We start from the raw sequence: 27,719 nt of genomic DNA, 5'->3' as shown, positions 1-27,719 counted from the left end.
GCTTCAACATGAACTGCCCGGTGAAACAAACGCTTGGCCTGACCTTCCCATGCCTAGCTTTTTCCCTTTGAATGGACAGGTTATTCAAGCTCAGTGCCGGAGATGCTTGGCACATATCAACTCTGATTTCTACATAAATCTTAGCCGTTGAATGGGCCCACCAGCCGTGGGGGTCCCATTTCGAGGGGGGTGGAAAGCAAAACTTTCGAACACTTAGATTTACGTATACGTTGAAAAACCCCAGGCGGTCAATGTTGATGATGATGTGATAACTTTATTTGGAATCCGGCGATTGGGAGGCCCGGGCCTGGGGCCGCCTAGATGGCCACTGGGAGCTGCTGCGCCCGTTCGGCTTCCTTGGCTCGCTGGACGACCCAAGTTGGTCTTGGAGTTCTGAGCTGAGCAGCACGGCCGACCACCGCGCCCGAAAATTTTCTGGGGAGACTGCCATTTTATTTTGGTATATTTCACATCCCCACAACATGTGTTGAAGGATGGCTGTAACACACTTGCATAGCTTGCACATATCGCTCTCGTATATATCGGGGTAGAAAGTTTTTAGTTGCACGGGACTCGTATAAATTTCTGTTTGTAGTCGCCTCCAAGTAACGGACTCAGCTCTGTTCAGTTTAGTGTGAGGTGGTGGTAATACTCGCTTCCGATTTTGATAGAATTTCGTGATATTGCTAAATCTCGTTAATCTATCTTTTTCTCTCCAGATTTCCTCCTCCGCGTTCTCCTGAAAGCTGGAAGTCACTCTTTGCTCAACTCGGCGAGTACGACGCTACCTCGTTAAGGTTACCGGATGTGTTCTTGAATTTCTAGCTACGGCGTTCCTTATAATCCGATTATGGTTCTGTCATATAAAGCTCAGCATTTATTCTTTTTTTATGGAATACACAGAACTACTCTGACTTCTGATGAGAACAATCATTTAAAATATAAATGCTGGCAAGCAATGGTCTGTTCCCATTTTTCAGATCTGCACTGCTTTATTCGCAAGACAATTCATTCGTCAGTGAGAAAATGTTTTTCCTGCGCCAGCCTTCTTTTAAGTTTCTTCGCAGACAGAGACCATCTACATGACTCGAAATAGAGTTCATCGTCGTTAATGGGTGCCTGTGTACCAGCATGCACGGAAGTTTCCTGAGAAAGACTTGTAGGCAGGCCTTCGCCAATATTAAAATGAACTTTTTTACTTGAACCTTCCTCACCGCTTCAGAAAAGCGAGGGCACTGCTAGAAACCTGATACCCTGAATGGATAGTAAACTTAGCGAAACTCTTCTAAGAAATGCGGAACGGAGACTAAGTAAGGAATTAAACTGCAAGCCATACTTTGCTGACGCGCTCGCGAATCACTCCCCCTTTTTTTATTTCTTGCAGTCTGTTAGCTCCATGACTTTTTGAGTACTCTGCATAATTTCCTTAGGCTTACCTTCCGCAGTCCTTCACAGAAGAAACAATGAACGTTTAACTTGCCATCAATATCACAAGAATGTAATGCCACCTTTTAGCTACAATAACTAGCGCACTTTCGCAGGAACATAATACCTGTAGTATTTGTAGTATACTTTCCAGAAAGGCCCTTAACTGACACCTCCCGAGACTTCCTCTGAAGCCTAACATCATTCGCGAGACTTCCTCTGAAGCCAGGCTGACAGAATTAATTTCGCTACAGTAGTCTAGGGTAAAATATTACAGGATAAAGCTTGCACAAAGCAAATAAAATGTGTTTTCAAAACATACTCCTTACCTTGCATAAATCGGAATGAGTGTAATGCTGAGGATACATTTATTGGATTCTAGTTTCGCCTACAAATTTCACAATGATTTCGCAATGACAAATGATGCCTCTTAAAGCTTTCCTAATGTTTATTAATTCAAAGCTTACGGAAATATCAGAATCTTGAAAACAAACATTGTTAACAAAATAGACATTTCATGAAGTAATCACGTTGATTTCACTTTCACATAAACAAAAGGTTACGTACAACATCATAAGTATTGCATCAAAATATTCTGTGGGTGTTTTGCTCAAACAACAGTAATCTAAATTTAATTGTTTACATCATATTTAGTAAATAGTACATCGTTACCAATGACTAAAGATTGTTTTCATAACCTATTCATGATGATTAATGTGGTTTTTGTGGCGCAAGTGTCAACTATGGCCAAAGAGCGACAGGCCGGTGTTAATCAGTTCGCAGTGGAAGTAGGAATTACGAGAGGTAGACGTTACGTTGCTATAAAGGGGCCTAAAAACAGTCGCTGTAAAGTGCGTAAAACTTCTATGTAATAAAATTATGCCAATGGTTAATGGGCTGTAACATAGATACAAAAGACCCATTGTGAAATAATGCTGATATAGTAAAATTTGCGAGAAGCACTACTGCCTTATAGGGACTGACAACACATTTTCATGGTATCCATTTCTTTAGTGCAATGGAAAGCTAACCGGTCAGAGCGTCTAAATATGAAGTGGTAACGCGGAAAACGCCGTAAAACATTTTTATCAGAATTTTTCGATCTGCACTGAGAATGTAGTCGTTCACTGGAAGCATGCTGAAAACAGTGATAGGTGAGCGCGATAACGATTATACGCCGGCATTAGTGGGAGGCAGACAAATCTGGCCGTAGCCGCAACAAAGCGTGATTTTATTTTTCAAGTCGATGTTCTTGCCGCTCATGTTTTTCCGAATTGTTAAATGGTTCAACAAGGTTGATTCTTCGGTTAGTTGGTACGGCTGACTCATAATGGCAACGCCTTTAGCAGAATTCAAAAAGACAGGGACATGACAGAGACACAGGACAGCGCTAAACTTCAACTGACGTTTATTGAAACACAGATGCAGATATATAGCGAAGCAGTTATGAAACGATACAAAAGTTACGAAAATACAAAAGATAGATCGCACTCTACGCGTGCGCACGCCATTACCGTCCAGGAACGAGATTTCCTTGTCAGAAAGATTAACTGAAGGTGTACTAGCACAATCTTCTGCCTTTTCCCGATTTGTCTTGGCTTCGATTATTTTCACGCATGCAGTGGTCTTTGCTTCTGGCCTCCACTGTGCATGCGTCGAACATTGGCTTGCACGTCTTGCTGGGACAATGATGGCAATGTTCAGAAAGGTTCCTGTCCCTAGGTTTTCCCACATTTCACTTGTGTTCTGCAAGCCCTTCATTGAGGCATCTGCCGGTATGACCTATGTATACCCGACCACAAGTTAACGGAATACGATAGACCACCCCTTGCGAGCAGTCCACAAACTTACTTCTATGCTTGATTTTACATCTCCTTGATCGTTTAGGAAAAAGCTCCGTGAACTAACACAACTTTTATAGCTTGTCTGGGTCAGAGAATGCCAACTTCACATTCGCCTTATTGGCAACCCCCTTCAGCGTATGGGAGATACCGTGCATGTACGGAATCACCGCTGTCTTTTTCCTTTCGGTAGGTTGTTCGCAGCGGCTCTTCTTGCACTTCACCAAGCCTTCCGCCGCGGAAAGAAGCACATCTTTGGGATAACCAGCCGCAGAAATCAGACTGGCTTCCTCGTTCAGGCTGACGGGTATCATGACAGTACACGATTTTTTTCATGGTGTTGGTCAAGCACATGTTCGCAATTGCCCGTTAACAAGTTTCGATTGGAAGGATGAATACAAAAGGAGTGGTTTGTTAGCTCTAGGGCAATAATACCAGCTTATGTGGGTTACTGTGAAAATTAACAATAAATCTAAGAATTGCAATTCGTTGTCAAACGGTAGTTCATGGGTCGAGTTCATGGGTCGCGGTAGTTCGACGGCGGATTTGAATTCTGCAGGCTCCATGATGGTAACGGTACGGCCGGGAAGATGACACCAGTCACGTACAGTATGAATAAAGATTGATTGATGAATTGTTGAGGTGCGGGCACATGGCAGGACGACGGCGTTTGGATGAGTGTGGCGGGGCATACGATGAACGGGAACGGTGAGTTTATTTTTAGGTGGCAAACAGTGAAAGAACTTGTGATAAAGATCTAGTCGAACATTTCTGTGACGATGAGCCAGGGCGGGTAGACCAAGTTGTGATTTTCGTGCTGCGATGCTAGATTTCTAAGAGTAATCACTGAGGATGAACCTAGCCGCTTGGTTCTGGACTGCTTCGAGTGTTTTAATTACGTTTACTTGGAAAGGGTCATATATTGCACAAGCACAATCAAGTTTTGAACGGACTAGTGAGTTGTATGCCACGAGCTTAACAGAGGATAATACAAGGGAGAGACGGATGTAGCCCAATACAAGGTTTGCAGAATTAGCAACTTCATTAACATGATTGCTCCAAGTTAGCACGTGGGAGATGTGAACACCAAGATATTTGAACGAGTCACAGGGAATTTTAGGGCAATTGCGATGACGATGAAATAAAATGAGCACAGTTTTATTAACGTTGAGAGATATTAACCAACTATTACACCACTATTCTATGTGATGAAGATCGTTCTGGAGGATTGTATTATTGTAAGAATGTATTAACACAAACGAATTGATGATGGTCTGTTAAGAACGCTTGATTCTAATTAACTGATTTGTGTAGATTGAATCCTGAGAGTGAGTAGTAAACGAGCATGAGGTACTTTATCGAACGCCTTTTGGAAATCAAGGACAAATGCATGGACGGGTATGTTACTATCAAGGGATGAGTGAAAGTCGTGCCAGGATAAAGCGAGCTGTGCCTCGCAGGAATGGCCTTTTAAACACTTCCTGTCGCTGCCCCATGTTGTGTGGGATAAAATTTTTAGCATGTTCATTGTTTTTAAGCATTTAACCTTGAGATATTTTTCACGTGGAATAAAGTTAGTTTAGAGTCAAGTATAATGCCTAGGAAGTTGAGCTTTTTATTTACAGGTATTTTTGTCCTTACACTTCGACATTGGGATCTGTAATGAGCCCTTTCTAGCGAAACGCACATAAGAACTTTTGTTGGGGTTTACTTTAAATTCGTTTTCGTCTGCCCACTTGGACCCTTTGTTCAAGCCCTGTTGTACTTGTCTCTCACACACCTCTAGATTTCAGGATTTGAAAAGCATCTGTATGTCGTCTACGTAAAAGGAATAAAAGATAGCTGGCGATAATGAAGCATGAGGCGTGTTCATCTTCACGCTAAAGAGCGTGCAGCTAAGCAGGCTTTCTTGGAGTACACCAGTTTCTTGTATAAAAGGTCGCGATAATACGCTGGCGCTTTTTACGTGGAAGGTACGTTTGCACAAATAGCTCTCTATCATGTTTAGCCTATTTACACGGATGCCCATTACCGATGAGTTTCGCAAGATCCTGTAAGGCTACGATGTGTCACAAGCCTTCTCTATATCCAGGAATATCGATAAGAAAAACAGTTTTCTACAAATGCATCACGGATATTTCTTCAATGCGCGCAAGATGATCAGTTGTGGACCGCTCTTCTCTGAAGCGACATTGATAGGTATCATACATATTGTCGAGTTCAAGGAGATGTATGAGTCAATGATTATTCATTTTTTCAAAAACCGTACATAGGCAACTTGTAAGAGCTGTCGGGCGATAACTTACCAACAAGGAAAGATCTTTACACATATTCAAGAAGGGAATAATAGCTTCCTTTCATGAGGATGGGAGGTATCCGGCAGCGCAGACAGAGTTGAAAAGTGCGAGCAGTATCACCTGTGTGTCGGAGTGCAGGTTTTTATGACATGATTCTATCAGCTCCCGGTGCAGATCTTCTACATGTGTTGAAGGTAGCTTTAAGCTCGGCAATATTAAAAGGGCGATTGTATGGTTCATTCGGGCGGCATTTGCCGTACTTTCCAGCTATTTTTATATTTAAGGAATTGTTTTCTGCAATGTGTGGAGCTTGATACATGCTCGAATGTTCGCCCAGAGCGTTGGCATGGTCTTCCAAGGTAACCCCTTGATCGTCTACTAAAGGCAATGAATGAATTTTATGCCCCTGTAGCTTTCTTAGATCATTCCATACTTTGTACTCTTGAGTGTAGGATGTGCTGCCCGAGAAAAACCTCTCCCAGCTAACCCTCCTTGCCTGTCTCCGCATGTGCCTTCCTTGGGGTTTTTAGAGTTTAAATTTTGAGATTTTCTGCAGTCGGGGAGTGACGCAGCAAACACCACGCTTTGTTTTGTTTCTTTCGTGATAGTCTGCACTGCTTATTCCACCAGAGGACCCGTGTTTTACGTGAGACCGTGTTTGTGGAATCAATTTTGCAGCCGCGTCGAGTATAGAACAAGTAAAATACACCACTGCTGCTTCCAAGCTAAATCGGTGTTATGATGATGGTGGTTGAAGTTTATTGGCGCAAGGGCATCTAAGGCCAAAGAGCGCCAGGCCGTGTGTTTTGGTTTAGTAAAATTGTGAGTTTAGGACTATGAATTAAAATGAAGGCTGTATACAGGCCTACACGTAAGATATGTCTATAAATACTTGTGCATCAATTCTAAAATAATTATTAAGATAAGTATAGGGCCTTAAATGCATTGATTACAGGCACACATGGTAGATTATTGCGGATTGTCCGACTCCCTAGCTGTAAAATTCTTGCTTACGCAAGAAGAGTGAGCGCTCAGACATACTTTTGTGCAACAGACCACATCTCACCTGTGAGGCACAATCTGATGGTTAGAATGATATAAGATGATGTCTAGAAAGTTAACTTGTGCAAGATAATTAAGCACTCTTTTAAAGTTAAAAAGTGCATCCTCTGATAAGAACATCGAGAGATGGGGCGGGGGGGGGGGGCATATGGTGTGAGTAAAGTTCCCTAAAATGAGCCACTCGCTCTCGGTGAGGTTGGGTACATTAAATGAGGAGATGTAGGACGGTTAAGTTCTCACCGCAGCGTGTGCACGTCGGTGGGTCAGTTGCAGTCAAGAAGTATTTGTGTGTTTGCGCTGTGTTTAAACGTGTTCTGCGCTGTGTGTCTAGGAGACGAAGATTAGCTCATGGGCCCAGTCCAGGCGCCATCACGCAAGTTTTGTCTTTTCTTGGAGAGATCGCGAGAGTCTCGCCGTTCCTAAGGCACTGAAGGCGCCCTTTGGCTAGTTGTGTCCACCGCCTCTTGCGAGGCGCAGGAAACGCGCTCTTGCGAGCGCTGCGTTTGATGTGAAGGCCTCGTCTCAGTAGACGAGACCTTTCCGGCCGTCGGCCCGTAGGTCGATGGTCCCTTCTGTTGAGGCGGCGGAGCAGTGCTAGCTGCAGCCGCCGGGGGAGGGGGGGTGATGGTGTCACTGCCGTCTTGCTGCGATCAGTCGCCGGGGGCAGTTGTGGCGCTGCCCCCTTTCGCGCCACTTCGGCAAAACTTGTTTGGCAGGCAGTATACCCGCCTGCGTGCTTCTTTGAATTAAACATTCTCTTTTATTTTTATCTTCACAATTTCTGTCTCTTTTTTGCAGGATGGACACGACCGTAAGTATGCGGCCTGCTCGCCATCACAGTTTACACAGTGGAGAGAGTTCTCGCAAGATTCAGAGGTTTGTTCATGGGCACTACATTTCGCACAAGTTTCACGGCCTCGGCAGCTCTGTGAACTGTGGCAGAAACGTTAGCATTTAAAACATCGGTGGAGATTTGGCACGTATGGCCTAACGCGAAACTGGATGTACCCGACCTCAATGGACTCGGGCAGGACACTTGAGCCGAAGGTGAGTATCAGGTGCTTGGTCTCGATTTCTTTCACGTCCCGCCTCATCCTAATTCTTCTGACAATGATAGCATTCTGCTGACTGAAGCCCTCCAAGAGTTCAGACTCAGTCAGCTTGATCAAAGGATCATCCGAGACAACGTCGGGGGTGATGTTAATAGTACGGTGCGGGGTTACTGTTACGTGGGTCTCGCCAATTAATACGAGTTTCGGCAGTTTCTCATATTACTTATAATCGCGGAGCTCCAAGAGGAGATCACCGCTTGCCATGCTCGACGCCTTTGGACCAAAAAGATCAAAAACATTGAAACAAGGAACGGTGAGGTTCGCACTGTTTTTGCCTGCTTTTTCAGAGTGAATTACAAGGAAACGGGGGAAGTTGTGGAGCTGGCGCCCGAAAAACTGGATGCCATCTTCGGTGTGCCTTCGTTTCTGAGGGCGATCAGAGAGTTTAGCGAAAGCATTCTCCATAAGTATAGATGAGGTTTTCGGCAGTGAAGCTAACCACTCTCCATGGCGCCCAACAAGGGGACGTGACAGAAGTTCCTGCAAGGGAAGCCCTGCCAACGCCAGCTGTACATCGCTGCTATAACCCAATACAGCATAACCAAGACTGGCTAGCCACACAAGGTTGGCAGGGCTTGCGAACCCTTGCCACCCGGAAATTCGGAAGTGAGAAGAAGTGAAGAGAAGAGAGGAAATATGAAAAGACGAGAAAGAAAGACGAAGATTGGAGAGGTGGATAGGAAATGGCGACTGCCAATTTCCTCCAGGTGGGTCGGTCCGGAGGTGCCGTCTATGTGAAGCAGAGGCCGAAGAGGTGTGTTGCCTCTGCCGGGGAGCCTTAAAGGTCCAAACATCCAGCATCTGGTCAACCCCTAGGATCGCCGTTTCCCCAAACACGGCTAAGCCGCGCACAGCTACACGCCGGTAGGTCGAGCCCTCGTGTGCTCGGGTATGTGGTGTCTGAACACACCAAACGCCTGCTCACGCACACAGCCCTGCGGGGCATTAGAAATTTGGTCTGCGTTAAGCTTAAGTGTGTTTCTTGGACACAGCACTTTCGGACTGAATTTGCGGAGTTTTTTAACATCTTCAAGATTGTGAACATGTCCTCTCATGTTCTGTTGTAATATTTGGGTATCCATAATGAGAACGAAGTTGGCGCTGTGCGTCTAGCAAAGAAACGCTTGATTACAGGGCCCTTTGGCGTTCCCGTAATGCTATGTTTCTCTTTTTTAGAGCGGTCGAGAGAACCTCGCCGCTCCTCAGGCGCTAGTGACGCTGTTTAACTAGGAGTCGGGTCCATCGCCTCCTGCGAAGCATTGGCCACCCGCTCTCTTGAGCGCTTTGTTTGATGGGAAGGGCTCTTCTCGAGGGATGAGGCCCTTGACGACACCAGGCCGGAAGTCAATGACCCTTTCCGCTGGGGCCGCGGAGCAGCATTAGCTGCTGCCGCCATGAGCACGGATGGTGTCACTGGCGGCTCACCACGTGTGGCCGGACATTGTCCGGAAGTTGTCATGTCCCTGTCTCCTGGCGGGTTGCACTGGCAAAGCTATCCTTGGGCAGGTATGACACCCGCCGGTGTGTCTCTCTCAATAAGATATATTATTTTATTTCGATTGTCACAATTTCTCTTTCTTTTTTTCATGATGCGCACGAACGCAAGTACGCTGCGTGCTCCACCTCACAGTTCACACCGTGTAGAGCGTTTTCGCATGATACGGACGGATCTTCATGGTCGCTACATTTGGCACAGCTTAATCGGCCTGGCAGTTCTCATAACTGTGGCCGAGCCTTTAGAACATAGACCATCGGAGGGAATTTGGAAAATATGGCCTTACCCAGGTCTTCACATAGCCTGCCTCGATTGTTTCGGCCAACTCACTTGAACCAAATGCCAGAATAATATGCTTACGCTGTATTTTTTTACCATGGCCCCTCATTTTGATTCGTTCTATACTGATCGCATTCTGTCCCCTCCAGCCTTTAAGTAGTTCAGCCTCTGTCAGGTCCCCATCGGATACGACACCTCGCCTGGTGTTCATGGTACATTGCAGGGTCACGTTCACTTGAACGTCTCCAAAAGACACAATATTCCTTAGCCTTACACATTCATTCTTATCTCGGAGTTGAAGGAGATCTGCACTTGCTAGTTTGGAAACTTTATAGCCTTGGCTTAGAACTTCAGTTAGTGATTATGGAACCAGAAAATGAAAGACCCTTCTCGCTGCTTATTCGCTTTTATCGGAGTGTACGACATTAAATATTGAAAAATTCTCACTTTGACGGCAAATAACCCTAAGTACTTCGGTGCGCCCTCGATAACGCAGTGTAGGAAAAGAAACTTGCCATAGATATGTGCGGAATTTTTGGCAACGCCGATACCCACCATGGAGCCCAACGAGGGGACGTAGCAGCAGCGTGAAAGGACTGGCCCTAATGCGCCAGCTGAACGACACTACTTTAACCATATGCGTGATAACCAAGTCTGGCTATCCCACAGAAGGTTAACCCTTGCCGCCTGGAAATAGTAAAAGCAAAACGAAGCCATGAGAAGACAGGAAATATCGAAATCAAGATAAAGATGAAGAATAGAGCTTAGGGTAGGAAAAGGCAACTACCGAGTTCCCCCGGGTGGGTCAGGCCGGGGTGCCGTCTACCTGAAGTGGAGGCCAATGAAGTGTGTTGCCTCCACCGGGGGCCCGGAAAGGTCCAAGCTGACCGGTATCGGCTAAACCCCCGGGATACCCTTTTCTAGGGACATGGCTAAGCTACGCAAGATTAAGCGTGGGAGGCTCCAACCCTCGTGTGCTCGGATACGTGTTGTCGAAACACAACAAACGCCTGCTGACGCCGACGCCCCTGTGAGAAGTGGCATGTTCAGAAAACTTGTAAGACTTCACTGAAGTGTACACAATGAAACCACCATATTCCAGAAGGCACAAGCTGGCCTCTCATTCAGAACAAGTCAACCGCTGAAAAGGTCCTCGGTCACTGGTTTACGTCAACGTGTGCCAACATACGCAGAGGCTGCTGTCATCGCAGCGATGATAGACAAGAGACAATCTTGTCTTATAGAAGATTGAAAGAACGAAGCAACGGTCAAACAATAGGTGTACAACTCAATAAGTTAGCGTCCATACGCTGCAATCCTGCAAACTACCAACTGCGCTTAACAGACTGTGAAGTTACCCAAGTGGGCAAGTTGTTTTACGTTTTGCATATAAGAAAAATTCACTCTGAAGTTTAGTCTGCAAAGGCAATGCGACTGTAATGTTAGCAAGATCAGTATGTGCAATGGTCTATACTAGCTGGCGGTGGCGCTTACGGCACCACGAGGTGCATACGTTAAATAATTACTTGTCATGCGATGGAAGCTTCTTTCTCTAGTTGTGTGAGCCCTTCACACAACCAAAAGAAAATTAAGTAAAAAGAAGGGCAACCCATTATTTACCGAATGCATCATCCCTCGTAAAATATTGTGATTAAGAGTAGCGTGCCATGGCAACCATTCTTTACCACTGTGATCACCTTCATCAAACTGTTTTTTTCTCTTCATATTAGAAGCCGCTATGAAAGCAGCAAGTCCCCTACTGCTAGCATGCTTATTAACATGGGCACGTCTTGCGCTCCCCATGCCAGGAGACACCAGAGAAAAGGGTAGGTTTGCTGTTCCTATGATTTAGATTATTTTTCTGTGCAACGTTACCCTTATCTGAGTACTTAGTAAATCAATAAAAGACATAATTTGTTCTTAACAGAAAGAACTAATTCTGCACTGTGGCGCACATTAATTGGGCACATCAGTTTTGATTATGTGTTTCATATTGCATGCGTAAGTCCCATACTAATCGCTGTGACAGAGAAAAAGCATATTAGACATATTCTAAACACTAGCAATGTTCTAAGCTCAACGATCTACGTAACATTTCTCGACAAAACATGTTACCAAAGAGAACCTTAGATTCAGTGTCTTACAGGAAAGTAGCGTGTTGACTTCACTGCCTGTTAAGGTCCCTCCAGTTGGCTGAACTCATATTCCCTTCTATTTTCTACAACCTCATTTTAATGTTTCTCACATGCACTGTGACTCGGAATAATCAATGTATGGACAATAACGTAATACTACGCTTTCGCAGAAAGCCTGTCCTGCTGCCTGACTTGACAGCTAACATGTACAAACAGTTTAAAGTAGTCGGTGTGCGCTCTGTTAATTGAATTAGTACACTCTGTTGCACTCTATACAGAGCAGTATGTCATGATTTGCAGCAAGCTTAACTATTTGTTTCGATGACTCTTGTTTAAAATAGCACAATTTGCTTCCTTTTAACGTGTCAGCATAAGCACAAGATCTCCAGGGCAGCAAAATTGTAGCTCACTGAAGAACACTATTCGGTTGTGTGCACACTATTAGCATTGTTGCAGAACTTTCCGGATTCGAAAGTTTGATAAGAAGACATTGTGAAGGGCAGTCGACTACAACTCATCTCAACTCCGGCATGCAGCGATGCGTAGCTGTCAGTGAAGTCAAACGTTTTATCGTAACTAGACTGCAGGGGATGAATCATACTAAAGGTCAAAAACAAACCACAAGGCGTTATGGCTCCCGTACAAGCCTTGCGAGGAGAAAAGAACTCCCGCTACTTCTGACTGACTTTATTTACGAAAGGTGTCACGAAACAGCGCAAACACTGTGCTACGTCCGCCACTCGGTAGAACGCTAACTGTACCAGGTGTTCTTCATCATTCAGCTTCAGCATTTTCAACATTCAGAGAATTTTGAAAATCCACGCGTGGCACATACCAAAAATCTACTTATTCTCTTCGATTGCTGCAAAAGACGGACATTGCTCATACGGATATTGAGATACACAAGTGAATAATTAGCAAAACTTTCGTGATTTATTTACTAGCTACTTTAGGCTATCATTGTGTTGCACTGAGCTTATACAGTGAAAAAATAAATAACTACAACAAGTAAGGACGAAGCGCAATATACCAACTCTTTATTTATGTGAATGAACACGTTTATATACATGGTGACAGGAAAAACGTATGTGGCAAAATGATGAGAGGTGCAGGGGCGATAGGCCAAAAAAAAAAAAACATTACCGCGATGCGTTGAAGCGCGCGAACTATTTCTGCTTCAGTAAGCTTAACAGAGGGAGTGCTTGAACACTTCTTTTTTCTTTTGTTATTTTCCAATTTTGATAGTGCCTAATTTGCAATTCTCATAGTAGTTGACATTTTTACTTCAAAAAGTCAGCAAGACACAACGATGAATGTGCACCAACTATCCAAGATCATCGCCATATTTTAAGCACCTGTTCGAATATACTATGCCCCTTAGTTGTCAAGATACGTATACTTGTACCGAATTTTGAAGCTGGCACTAACTGGCAGTAAAAATGCACTCTTTTCCACTTTCACGAAACGTCTTTATATGCACTGAAGCCCAAAAGTACCTAGAATGCAAACGTATGTCGGAGAACATTTTGGGACCACATATCTGCAAACTTGCGTCACCCACAGGATTCGTTTCAAAGTTGATATGCCTTGCAAAGCCGCCGGATACAATTCATAGATTGCAATGTAATTTGTAAATTGCAAATTGCAATTCAAGCAATTAATAAGTTCTGTAGCGAATGTTTGGCAACTACTCGACCATGTATTTCGCAGCTCCAAAAAAAGGAATTTCGCAAATTTTGAAAATCTGAGTTTTGAAAACTCGTCTAAGTAAACAAAACCGTATACAGTCGAACGCCTTTGTCACGAAGTGATTGGGTGCTACGAAATGATTCGTTGTACAGGGCACTTCGCCAAAAGATCGCGCACTACAACGCTCACAATAGAACCGTGGCAAAATTATTTCTTCGCTTTACCGTTCATTTCGTTCTAGAGCTATTTGTTGCAGAGAACAATGTGCAACTATTCATGGTTAGAGCTTTAAACTGGTCTGGCAAGGCAAGCAACCAGGTTGCTTTTATTTTTTTTCCCCCTATGCCTCTCCCACATATTCTACACTGGTGGTGCAGACAGCTAGAGCCCCTTGTATACAACTAGCGTAAACTGTCACCCGCCGCTGTCGAGAGCACCCCTACATAGTGCACAGAACAATCCGAAGACAGTGCAGTACCAGCCTTTTTCATCGTTTAGTTCATGTGCTTATAATACTTTACGGGTTGTTTTGAGAATTAATCACACCTTCATTCTTTAATACTCGACAGTACGAAGTAGAGCCTCACGCCCTGTTTCACAGTATGAGCGGAAAAGGGTGAACTTAAGACGTTGAATATCTCAACATACGGTGATTTTGAATTCACAGGTATTGGAGCAACCTCCTCCACCGCGTCTCTGCCATACTGCCATGACGCCATGAGCGAAAAACGAGCTACTTATGTTAGTCACTGAATGGATTGTGACGACTACTCTTCCATCGAGCGTTTTATGCTCTAAAGGGACCTGTGTAGGGATGAAAGCATCGTCGCAGCGGTTAAATCTTATGTCTATTTAGGCTGTTTCATATATTTCGTTAAATCAACCAATAAATTCATACGTTTTGTTTGGAGCAGCATAACTTGTTCATTCCGATTGTGCCTGACGGCCATTGATGTGGAAGAGGCCTCGTTGATTGTGTGGCATAACCCGTGTGCTCTCTTAGAGGTACGCCCAAATTTTCACTCACAGGAGCTCGCCTTGTATAAATCTCCCGATAGAATGTTTGTCGACATTTACGTGGCAGAATCACGCGAATAGCTAACGCAAGATAAATATTAATTGTAATATTCCATTAAAGAAGCTTATTTTCATACTAGGGGTCATTCTAAATATCGTAGCACAGTAGGCAATACTGAGATGGTTTCATTCACGCAGTCAGCAGCCTGCTTCATTAAAGACTTCGCACTACTTGGTCGACATTCCATGTGGAAGCGTGGAATTAACGCACCTGAGAAGTTGGCTGTTTTACGACATCTAAAAAAGAGACGAAAGAAATGCCGTTGTGACTATTTTCTCGACCTAACTTTCTTTTTGTGATCTGCCCGACTTCTCTGTACAGAATACCTTGTCTGCAACACACCCGTGTGCATCCAACGAGGTAAGATATCCTCGGTTGCCAGCGCAATCTTTCTCTTTACCTAGAAACATTACTCAGCTTTACGGCACCTGCAGCAATATTATCCTGTAACAAGTTTCGTGAACTTGCAATTAAGGTGTCACGCACACGCGCACATTTCGTTCACAGGTACAACACTGGGGAGAAGTGTGTATATTAGTAGACAGATATGCAGTGCTCGAAATGCGGTACGATGATACATCATACAGTTCCTTCTATATAGTTTCTTATATTCACTATTCCCATGAATTTTGCTGTCATCGTAGTGGTTCCCATAATGAATACACACGCAAAAAATGAGCTAATCAACGTAATGTACCGTAATGAGAAGCCTTAGTCATCGCCATTAAAGAAAAAAAATTATTGCCCGGAAATCAAATCCGGCTGCAATCTGCAGAAAGTAAGCGCCCAAATTCCCTTCATCAATTCTCAAGCTCTCTCCCGAATGCCTCAACTGCAACTCCAAAATGCGGGCGATCGCAGAATTCATATGCTCTGAGAGTACTTCCGTCAACACTAAAATTATAGGAGCCTCGAACAAAGCATCTTTCTGTGGTCGCACAAAATCTAACGAGAGCGCACTTCTGTGACTTCCTTAGGGATTTTATTTCAACCCATGCACAATTAGCGTTGAACCGATTGCCCGCTTGGCCAGGCGCCACCAATGTAGGGGCCTTCCTGCTCATCCGTCTAACATATGACAGTGTACATTAAACTCACCCAAGAACGCACAGCTAGAGGAATCCACATAAACCGCGCCTTATACTATCAATACCACTGACAAAAAGTACGTTTGCATTTTTTTTTACCTAAAGCTACTCACACTTGAGAAGCCTTGCATAGTTCGTGCAAACAGATGTCTGTATTCTTCACTTCTCATTCAGCCAAGCTGATCAACGAGTCACTCAACACATCAGTTGACCCATGTGAAGATTTCTACTCGTACGCCTGTGGTGGATGGATGAAAAACCACCCGGTTCCAGAAGACAAGTCAACGATGGATACTTTTACTATACTAAGCGATGAACTAAGGGATACCATTCGAGGTAATGCAGTACTTTATCATAGAATTTGGCGTGGTTTGATTTTTACAGACTTAGTCGGGGCCGTGGCATTATAGATGTTCAACCTAATAAAAAAATTACGACATAGCATTTTGAGATAAAACATCGGCTAATAGGAATAACTGAAGGAGACAGACCTCATAATGATTAGCAAGTAGCACCCAATGATATGCTTGATTGCGTAAGCTTCTTTATACTTGTACTAGCTCAATATTGTGAAAATGGGTATGTATCCCTCCGTATATACCCCTACTTGACAAATTCTTCATGATGGCCATCTGCTCTTGTGGCAAAATGTAGAGAATGCATAACTACATTCAGGTAAATGTCGTTCTTCTCTGTGCCTATACCTTTCGTCAATAACCTTCCCCCACCAAGCGTTATATAGTCCTCATGGCGGCGTCGTCCAGACTGCATTTGCACGATTTCGTGTGCGCATATCGGTATAGTTTGTACCCGGTGGGCTGCGTCCGAAACATAGCATATGACACTCAAATCATATTATTCAGATATCGCCTTGCTGATATCTTCACGCACTAGCTCGTGTCACACACACCATCACTTGTGCTACTCAAACGTGTAACTCCCTCTGGTAACGCTATGCAGGGCCCCGAACGATGCTGGTTGGGGAGCTACCTGCCACATTCTGCCCGCAAGATTGATTCCTGCAGTGTGTGTGTCTGCTTAACCTTTGTTTTGTATAACACATGACCCGATGAAACATCGGCTATCATACCCAGTACCAGGAGCAAGATAAAAAATAAAATTTCATGCATAGCGTTGAAAGTTGTAATTGTAGCAATAGTTACTAGACTAAAATGGTGGTAAATATCCTAGTTTGAATGGTCCTAAATATATTACCCATATCCTAGTCCTAGGATATGGGTAGTTGGGGGGTGGACAATATTTTCACGTTGTACTGATGGTGAGCAACATAGCAGCAAAACTGAGTCACAAAAATGACTCTTTATTGGGCGAACCTGTGCCCACATAACAGACACTCGAAACAGAACGATAATGGCGAATACAGTCGGCTACCGTCGAATTCTGATCAGCTGGTCAAGCACGTGGGCGTTAATAGATGGCTCATCGAAGGGTTCAGCCTAATCGCTGGTGCCCATGTGTTTCGAGAAATAGCCGTTGGATAACCGCTGACTGATGGAGCAACAAATTCCGTGAGAACGGTTTCACCATTGATAAAGCAAATAATCAGATTGTTTCAGTGATTAGGAAATGCGTCCGAAATGGGTGAGCTCTATTCATATATATTTATTTATTTATTTCATACATACTGCTAGCCTCCATTTTGAGGCTGTTGCAGGACATGGGAAGATACATTGCATCAAAATAAGAATGACAAACTTATACACTTGTTAGTATTGTGGTTTACAAGTAGACGTAGTTGAGTAATACAACAAAGGGTGTGACCTTCCTGAGTCAGTTTAAAGGTTAATGAACAGAAATACAGAAGCATAAGATAAACAACAAAAAAGTACATCAAAACCAAAAAATGCGGGGTCTGCAGGCGATACTGGTAAATCAAGATGCGCATTCATAGACATATTTTTCCATCATAGGAAGGAAATCGTCAGGTGAGCAAATTATGATATCACTAGGCAATGAATTCCAGTCTCTGATTGTCTGGGGAAAGAAAGAATACCTGAATGTGTCTGTGTGGAACCTGTATTCAATTAAATGTTTATGATGTTTAGTTCTAGTGTTTCGCTGCTCAGTGAAAGATACATATGCACCACTGTTTAATTTGTAGACCCCGTTAAGGAGGTGGAACAGAAACTTGAGACGTAAGTATTTCGCACGCTTGTAAATAGTCGGGAGACAAGCTTTATCGAGGAGTTCTGTCGGAGAATCATTACGGTTGTACCTATTATAAATGAATCTGATGGCTTTTCTCTGTATTGTTTCTAGGCGTTTTATGCATTGTTTGGTATGTGGAGACCAGCAGGTAATACCATATTCTAGTATAGGACGAACGAATGAGGTGTAGGCTAGCATCTTAGTGTCTGGTGAGGCAGATTTTAAAGAGCGTTTAAGCGAACAAAGTGTTGTAAATGCCTTAGAAGATATGTGTGACACATGCTTGTCCCATTTCATATCGGATGATAGGACAATGCCCAAATATTTATAATCATCTACTATCTTTAATTTTTGCTGTTCGATCGTGTAGGTGAATTCTAGAGGGGTTCTTTTTCGGCTTACTCTCATAAAAACAGTCTTGTCTAAATTAATCTTCATTTGCCATGCCTGACACCAATTTGCTACTTGCGCAAGCTCGTGATTTAGTATTACTTGATCATTATGGTTCCTAATCTCCCTATATATAATGCAATCATCTGCAAACATGCGCATTGTTGATTTTATGTTATCTGCCATGTCGTTGATGTATAGTAAGAAAAGAATTGGTGCTAAGACTGTTCCTTGTGGTACTCCGGATGACACTTCTACCCAATCAGATTGCTGACTTTCAATTTCTACGTACTGTTGCCGACCTGCAAGATAAGCTTTTATCCAGTTTATTATGCTGCCAGATCCGAGAATGTGTTGTAGTTTGCCCAGGAGTTTAGGATGGGATACCCGGTCGAAGGCCTTCGATAGATCTAAGAATATTATGTCAGTCTGCCCGCGGTTATCAATTGTTAGAGCGAGATCATGCACAGTTTGTGTCAGTTGCGTAACAGTAGACAGTCCTTTTCTGAAACCATGTTGGTTGATGCTAAGCAAGTTATTATCTTCCGCAAAGGTTACGATGTGTTTTAGTATGATGTGTTCGAGAATTTTGCAAGATGTGCAGGTTAGCGAAATCGGTCTATAATTTGATGGGCTTGTTGCGTCACCTGATTTGAGAATCGGGACAATCTTTGCTATTTTCCAGTCTTTGGGTACGTCAGACGATTCTAGAGATTTTTTAAAGATAAGTAAGAGGTATTTAGAGACCCATTCTGCGTATCTCTTGAGGAAAGTATTGGGGATCCCATCTTGGCCACAAGATTTTTTGATGTCGATGTTAAGCAGCAGTGAAAGTATACCTGATTCTGTTATCTCTATATCACCAAGTATGTCGCCGGTTCCCCTCGGCTGGTGGTTTAAATCTGGTGAAATTCCGTTGTCTTGTGTAAAAACGGATTTAAAAAAGTTATTAAACTGATTTGCTCTTTGGAAAGCATCCTTCTGCGGCAGATTGCTTTGCTTATGCACGTTCGCGTTGAAATATCTCCAAAATTTTTGAGGAGCCGTCTTGATGAAGTTGCTAAGTGTGACGTTCATGTACGTATGTTTTGCTTGGTTTATCGCTACTTTCAACTCATGTGCCAATTTTCTAATTTTGTCAGAGAAACAGGGATTTGATGTCTTACCCTTAAGTTTCCTCAGCCTTGACATTTTACGTTTCATATGTATTATATTCCTTGTGATCCAAGGGTTTCTTTTGTGCACTTTCTTTTTTTTCATGGGTACGAAGTTTGATAAACATTCGTGTACATAGGTCTTAAATTTCGCCCATAATTCTTCTACTGTCACAGAATTATCATGGAAAAGACAAGAAAAATTGGGGTAGTGATAATCAAAAAAGTCATGAGAGTGATAGTGATCGTAATTTCATACTTGTTAGTAAGGCCTTTCTCTCACACTGGACTTAATTGTGGCGGCAGTGAATAATAGTTCAATAAAGTTTCAATGCGAATTTTTGTGGGATTATTACACTCTGTCAAACACAAATTTACAGACGTTCTATAGAATTTACGTTCAGAGTTTACACTTCGCTTTTGAAACACACCAAGAACCATGCACTCATGCAGTTTATTGTTCTTTAAGTTGAACAAGGGTTTGCTATTTGGTAGAGGCGCATTCCGATGTTTCATGTAACCCTTTACGAGCCCATCGACCCGCGAAATTCATCAGCCACTTAACGAAGTAAACTGCTGAACTGAATTGGTGGGTTTTACGTTGCCGAAACCACTCTATGATTATGGGGCATGCAGTAGTGGGGACTCCGGATAATTTTGAATACGAGGGGACCTTTAACGCGCCCCAAATGCACCGCACACGGGAGTTTTTGCATTTCGACCCCATCGAAATGCGGCTGCCAGGGCCGGCATTAGATCCCGTGACCTCATGCTTAGCCGCGCAATATCATAGCAACTGTCACCGCGGCGGGTGAAGTAAACTGGTTCAAGACCACTTTCGTTTTTTATGTCTTTACGCCTTTGGCTACAAGTCACTGTCATCTACTGTATATCAGAAAAAAAAGATTGTTGACAATATAAGGACCCCTATCCTGGCCTATGGTAACGATTGCGCTGTGTATTCGGAGGTAAGTTGTGTTAATGATCAGCAAACGCGCCAATCTGAGGTCGACAAATTTATACATTGGTGTGGGGAGATGTCTGTTAATTACCAGAAATATTTAATTATGTCCCTAACTAATAAGAAACATCCTTTAAGTTTTGCTTAGACAGCGATATCACACTTACTCCCTCATGTTAGGGATGTTAAATATCTTGGTCTACTCTTCAATGATGATCTGAAGTGGAATCAGCATATTACTCACATGTGTAATAAGGCAATACTTAAACTTTATTTCTTGAAACGTTCTCTTCGTGAGGTGTCAAGCCGCACTAAACTTCTTGCATTTAAGTTTTTTTTATAATACCAATACTCGATTACGCAGATGTTGTTTGGAACCCCTTTACAAAAGGCAATGTTAACAAATTTGATAGAGTACAAATAAGGCATTACAGTTTATTTTGAACAGTTATGGGCGAACATCAATTTCACCACTAATAGCGAAAGCTAATATTAAGCGCCTATCAGAGAGAAAACGTGTGGCCTGTTTGACTTTTATCTTCAAGATAGTCAAGGGACTGCTTAATAGCCAGACAATAAAGATATGCTTTCTTTTGGATATGCTACACGGTGCCGACATCAATTTACACCATAGTTCCCTTTAAATACCGAAACAATACCTTTAAATACTCCTTCTTTCCACGAACAGTAGTTGAGTGTGATGGTCTTAACGCTAATATAAGCGAACAAACAGAATTAGACATATTTCGGTATCTTTTGGAACTATGAGGTGCTTTTTTTGGGCACCAGCTTTTTCTTTCTTTTTTTTGTTCCCCTTATTATTTCTATTGTTTTTTGGTGAAAATGATGTCTTAGTAATATTCATATGTGTGCGGATGTGTGTAAATATATATATATATATATATATATATATATATATATATATATATATATATATATATATATATATATATATATAAATAGTTACCTTATTTCTCACGTATTTCTTATGTTTAGATCTCCTAGGCAACATTACCCTCGTTGGTGAGAACCAAACTATAATAGACAAGGCAGCTCTTTTCTACAATTCCTGTGTGGGTGAGTACCAAATTCAGAACTCCCTTATTTGCTTATCATTTATTATAATTATTTTAACATTAAAGTGATATTAATCTGATGGTCTCACAACAGAAGTAAATGTTGAGGCGAAATAATCTGCTGAAACCCAACAATGAGACATTCCAAACATAATTCTCATGTAAGCGTGGCATATCCGTCCACTTCATTGAAGGGGCGGTGGCGAAAGCTAAGTTCAATTAGAAGAGCTCATTCATATCCTCCAAGTAATAAATAAATGCTGAAACAAAAACGTTCCCAGAGATAATTTAGCCGACATCCCTTCTGAAGTAAAAAATGTAATGTGCGTGCTGACAGCGCAAATACTGTACCGGTGAAAAGGATAGAAAACTGGAAGATAGGTAGCCGAGTCATCCGTTGTTAATGTAGTTATAATATGATGAAGCTACTTATTTTGACAAAAAACTGCATGTGAATGCCTAATTCCTCATTACTATATAACGGCAGGGCATTGCACGCCAGCATAAAATATTTGAACAGTTGTAGGTTTTGCAAGCAAAAAAATGCACTTTTGGACCTCGCGCACTCATAACGCCTCCCCCAAGCTTTCGATGTATGAATGACTCACACTCTCAACTGCAAGCTTTAATTTTTCTTGGTCCTTAAATGCTCACTTGTTTAGATTACACTCGAACGGTTCAAGCGCGAGCCTTGCACTATTCAACACTCACTTCGAATTGGAAATTCAGTACATAATAGTTTAGCAATTCGCCTCCCTGTCGTCCAAAATAAAAAAAAAATAAGTTCCGACCAAATCGTTGAAGTTTCATTCTTCAACTGTATAATTCAATACATTGAAGCTTGATTTTGAACAGCTGACATATCAGGCTTCTTCTGCAGAGCGCCTTCACAATCTTCAGTTCATCCTCTAAAAGGAAAGTCCTGTCTTTCGCATTTCTTTACATTGCCCACATGAATTATCTCGAGCTCGATCGATGTCACTAACCCAGCATGAGCTTTCCTTGAAATGCGTTTCACGCTGTTTTTGAGTAGGTAATGGCATTTACCTGCTTAAAGGAGCACTATTTCTTTGTATGGTACTCTATCGCTCAACGCGATTAAAAGCTTCCAGAAATTTTATCAGTTTCCACGTTTACAATGTTTGACCCATCTCAAACACGTAAATGAGCCCGCACAAGGACTAAGCCGCGAAGTTGCAAGGAACCTCATGGGTCCGACAAGAACTTGATAAGCCGCAATGAGCAGGTTCATCATGAATGTTTATAAACAAAATTCGCAACTGTTCTGCTAGCATGTGGATACATATCTTGAACAGTGTTCAGTGACTCAAACGAGACACTCGGAGCACATGGTTACCACCGCTTCTTGCGTCACCGGTGGGCATTTGGTACACACCGAGCTCATGCATTTTGGTAATCAATTACAGCGAACGTATTCTTGTTATGCATTGCGACTGCAATTGGGTCCCCAGCACTTGCCCAGTGCTCAACGGTGGCGCAGAAAGCGCTGTGAGCCATGCCGTCCAGTTATTGCGTTTTAGCCACTCAGCCAGGTTATGTATGGAAAAATGTGCAGAATTACACTACCAACCTACAGCATTGCGGCCTAAAATTACAATGCGCGTATGTCGTTGCACTTATAAAATGAAGTTTGAGAGATTGAATTAATTATCGCCACGTATGTATCTTTCTCTTTCCAGCTGTACCAGATCTTGACGATCGACAAGATGTGATGTTCGAAATGCTGAACTCTTCAGGACTTCGCGACTGGCCGAGAATTGGCCAGGACGCAAATATCAGCGAGGAGTCAAGTAATATCACGGACGTGATCATCAAAACTGGAATGTCATCCATCCTTAGCGTTGGTGTTTCAAGAGATATCCGTGAGCTTAGCAGTCACGTTATTCAGGTACATCGATATTGGCAAAAAAGAATCATTACTTTTATGCTTCTACAGCGCATACGCAAACTTCAGTAACATTTGGCAAAGCAGCGGTGTCAGGGGGGACAGCTGATGAACCCTCAGTGGCCTACCCTTTTGCGGGGTCCGGTTTGTCTAATGAATAGGCGACATTTGAACAGCCTGTTGAGAGAAAAATGGAACTAAAGCAGTCTTCTCCTGCTACACATATTCAACACCAGTGGTAATAACCATTCGTCGCGCGTTTCGTCGATATGCCGTACGACTTTAAAACGCAGTATGACCTACTGTGTTCCGAGGTGTATTAAGGTTCACAGATTTTTGTGAGCTCTACAGAAACTGATGTTGACGTTACAGAGACAAAAAGTGAATTTTAGTATTTCACAATTATCAGCTGTTTTAGCACAGTATGATGTCCAATATATTGGACACTGGAACTCTACCCGGTAATTTTTGGGGTAGTGGGTATGCAGTAGCAAACGGGAAATGTAATATTAAAAAGGGCTTCAAAAGTGCAAAATCTGCTTATAAATCAAAATTTCATCACAGAAAAAGAACGAGCGATAAAGTATGAGAATGAAAACTTACTTTTACGGCGGTGGCCGTAGAAAGCCGTGCTGCTGAATGCCGCCATTGCAAACACCCCTGGTGGCCAAACTACTAATGCATTTTCAACAAAACTTCATAGGTGGCACTAGTAGGTGCCTAAAATATTGGACAATTCGGTTTTACGGCTGAAACATGCTGTGGCCTGGGTAGTGGCGGAGTATTTGATGTCCAATATATTGGACAAATGCCCCATAGCCGCAACTCAGGAGGGGAGTAATAGAACTAGCAACGTCGTACCCACAACCATGGTCAAAGAACGTAAAGGAAACAACAAGCCGTCAAAAGGGACCAATAACGATTGTTAGGCAATAATAGCCCATGTTGATTGCTGGTCCATGGACGTGTGCGTGTGCAAAAAATGTTTGAAAATCATAATAATTTTCGAGGTTTTACGTATACTCGCTGAATTCAAATGTTTAGTTATTGCTGTTCAGATATCTAGTATCTTACGCTTTAGAGCTTGTATTAAGTAGAATTTCAAAAATCGAGTACACTACTGTCTTATTAAACTCTACACAGCACGCTTCTTGATTAAAATGTTTGGTGTTTCAGCTTGACCAGATAGGTTTCTCCTGGGTGGGGAGAAATCAGCTGATCAATCAAACTACGATTTACAGCAGACCAATGATCGCTGCTTACAAGACCGTCATTCAAGTCACGATGAAGTTCATGAAGCCTAACCTTAGCGACGACAACATCACCGAGCTTTCCGAACAGCTTCTGGCTTTTGAAGGACAGCTAGCCAATGTAAGCATACTTTCACTACTGTGATAAAACTTTGCTCAAGTCCAGTTAATGCCTCCAAACTTATGTGTTGCTCATTGCGTTTCACAGGGTATGGTATTTGTAGCAACTTTCAAGCGCAGTTCTATAAGCAAAAGCGGAATAAAGAATTTCGAGCAACGCTCTGCAGAAAACAGCATTCACACACCTGAAAGATGACAATCGAGCATGGCTGACAACGTACTACCAGAGACCATTTAAGCAAGCAAAAAAAGAAAATCGCAAGCACCTTGAGTCAATTCAAAGGGCAATATTACGTTGTCATCACATGCGAGCTCAAAACATTTCCCACTTGCTGGAATAAATACGCTCCTCTTATTGCCGTCCCGCGAAAGTTGACGTGATAGAGTGCCGGGCGCAGCGAGCCCACCTTCAACACCTGTAGGAGAGCTACATGTCCAGCGCGCCAGGAAATTTCATTACACCAGAGAAGCGTTATGAAACGAGACCCGCGCAAGTTCGCTACTCGCCTTCTCATTGCGATGCCTCGCCCCAAGAAATTAAGATTCAAACGGACTTTTATGAGCGGCAGAGTAAAGTGCACAGCCTGCCTAAAGTCGCTGTGAATGAAGTTGTAAGGCGATTTACGCTCTAGTTGACGTCGATTAAACGTTCTCATTTCTGCTTGTCTCTTACAATCAATTACACACCGCATTTTGTAGAAATTGTTGTCCGCATACATTATCCACTCCAATCAATTTACATCCCATTCTCAACACCCCCCCCCCCCCCCCCCGCCTGCCACACGGAATAGAGTGCATTTCATAATTTCCACTAGACGTTTAATCGGCTTCCAACCTATTCGGGTGCGATTTCTATGCAACCTACAGTGCAAGAGTACCTGCTCTGTAATGTGCCTTGTTCAAATAAGCTGAGTAACAATTGCATGCCTGCGAATATACACCAAAAATGAGCGCTTCAAATTCATCTTTCCATAATATTTGCACAAGAATGGTGGCACATCACTTCCAGTAATTATCAAAATGAAGGTAGCGGTTCATTACGAATGAGTAGAAAACCAGTTCCATCATCTACGCGTGCGTCAACTACAATGGGCTCGAGAGAAAGAAACTGCCACATATCGTAGTCACCACCTCCAAATTTTATGTGTGGCCATATTGCATTTTATTGTACAGTACGGGCGCTCAGCCTACGAATATACGGTTCTTTCAACGCCTCAGGGATTCACAAGTAATAAATTAGTTCAGCAGAGTGCATGTATTCATTTTCACTGTTTCCAGTCATCAGCTGCATTGCAAGTTGTAAAGCGACACTAATGTGCACCAACTACAGTCACTTCGGTAATTCATTCACAAAACGACCACAAATATACTGCACATAAGTTAGGAGAATGGGCTTTAAGAATTTGCACCTGACGAATCAACAAGTACAGCGGTGACTAAAGTTTATTCCATCTCTACGTCAACATGTATCGAGAGCAGAATTATTCGATGAAAAACAAAGAACCTACAATTTTTAGTTAGGAGTTTAATGGGGTGAGGAAAATTAAGGCCAAATATCACCAAAACACGCCTTATTTCTCTTTAATACTAATTAAACGCCATGGAATCAGGAAAGGCTGTAATAAAAAGCAATAGTAATGACCCATTTATTATAGCTAGGTTGCGTAAAAAGAATCTTATTATAGCATAATTCGGGAATAAATATTTCCAGTAAAAAAAAACTAGATTTAAAAGGAAACTAAGCGCTGGGTTCTGTCACGGGCAAGAGATCGGAGAGCTTCCTCCCACCGAGCTTGGCTTCGGCGCCCTCCTCCTGTCGGTGCTAGAGTACCCTTTGTAGGGAGTATATATAACTGAAAAAAATATATTTACTCTATAAAATTCCAGTAGTGTTTAAATAATTCATTACGTAGTCGAATTGGAAAATGGGGTCATTTCGTAATAGGCGAGTAGGATAAAATGGTATGTGCTATGCATTTTTTTGAATGAGTGCGTTTCATATAACGGACATGTTATAAGAATACGCATCACTGAGAGCGGGCCACTACTATGCACGCATTCAGGTGGTTCTACTCCCAAAAGCAAGTAATTATTAGCTAGGTGGGCGTGTCCGATTTGTAATCTTCACTGAATCATTTCGTAAACTCGGTTTTATGATGGCGATCTTCCATTCTTTTATATTTCGTTTAATCAGGTGCAATTTACTATTTTGTTCGCGGTTCCATTCAACCTGCCATTTGTACCTCAATACTCGTTTGTTACTTTGTAGTCCTGGCAGGGAATTTGCAACATTTTACAGGCATTATTCGCGGTTGCGCTCCATGCTGTGGAGTCGGTAAGCTCGTTCCCTGTAATTCCAACATGGCTTGGAACCGAACAAAAATGCACGCTGTACCCTCGTATTGCAAGTTTATGAAGTTGTTGGAGGACATACATTGAGAGAGGGTTTTTAGTTCTTTGTTTCAAGGTAATTGCACACGGAGCAGTTATCTAGTCACTATAGATTAGCGCATTTTTGTTGTTTCCGTTACTAATTTATTCTAGCGCCATTAGTATGTCATATAATTCAGCGAATTATACACTTGCTTCGGCATAATTTTAATGACATGACCGGGTGAATCTTTTTGCACAGCAGCTGCACCAACGCGGTCAGGTCTTTTGGAAGCATCTGTGTAGAAACCTGCAAAGCCAGTATATTGTTCTTCAATTTCTAAAAACACATTTTTCAGCAACTCATGATGAGTAGCCTTCTCATACTATTTGGCCAGTAGGATGGTAAATTAGACTGGCTTTTTAACAGAGGGTTTAATGTCGTTTTTGTGGGGAAAATGGTGTTTATAGAAAGATCAAATGGGCGTGCTTCAGCTATTTATGCTGCCCTTATTCCTATTGTGGGTGTGCATGTTGACTTGTTCCTGAAAAGAATAGTCAGCTGTTTATTTTCAACGATGGCTTTAGAGGGGTGATCGCGCATTGAATAGACCTTTTGTGCGTATGTCCCTGTTAAAACCGTTTTTTGTATTTGAGGAAGATATCCCCAAACCTGGGAAAATCTTCCGCGGACTTTTGTGATAATTCTTGCTTAACTTCGGACCAACCTTTTCTCAGGGGCCGATCAGAGGGAGTTGTCACGTTAGCCATAAGATTTGATTTGTTATTCGGTAGCTGAGCTGGTCACCGACCACGGACCGC

The 27,719-nt window shown here is 42.6% G+C and overlaps 1 protein-coding gene across 1 annotated transcript in view; it reads left to right on the top strand.

Annotated features, from left to right (window-relative positions):
* Nucleotides 1-7,270: 7,270 nt before the first annotated feature.
* LOC126539164 (neprilysin-1-like) overlaps nucleotides 7,271-27,719 on the top strand; it is a 57,545-nt gene continuing 37,096 nt past the window's right edge. Inside the window, exons 1-7 of the mRNA XM_050185913.3 lie at nucleotides 7,271-7,672; nucleotides 11,242-11,337; nucleotides 14,735-14,773; nucleotides 15,676-15,837; nucleotides 21,172-21,252; nucleotides 22,952-23,160; nucleotides 24,334-24,528. Of these exons, the coding sequence (XP_050041870.1) occupies nucleotides 11,250-11,337; nucleotides 14,735-14,773; nucleotides 15,676-15,837; nucleotides 21,172-21,252; nucleotides 22,952-23,160; nucleotides 24,334-24,528 (774 nt within the window). The 5' untranslated portion in view covers nucleotides 7,271-7,672; nucleotides 11,242-11,249. The remainder of the gene's footprint in view (nucleotides 7,673-11,241; nucleotides 11,338-14,734; nucleotides 14,774-15,675; nucleotides 15,838-21,171; nucleotides 21,253-22,951; nucleotides 23,161-24,333; nucleotides 24,529-27,719) is intronic.

This window comes from Dermacentor andersoni, chromosome 11, assembly GCF_023375885.2.
Source record: "Dermacentor andersoni chromosome 11, qqDerAnde1_hic_scaffold, whole genome shotgun sequence".
Lineage (NCBI taxonomy): Eukaryota > Metazoa > Arthropoda > Arachnida > Ixodida > Ixodidae > Dermacentor > Dermacentor andersoni.
The sequence above is the reverse complement of the archived record's forward strand: the minus strand, read 5'-3'. Positions and strand labels throughout refer to the sequence as shown.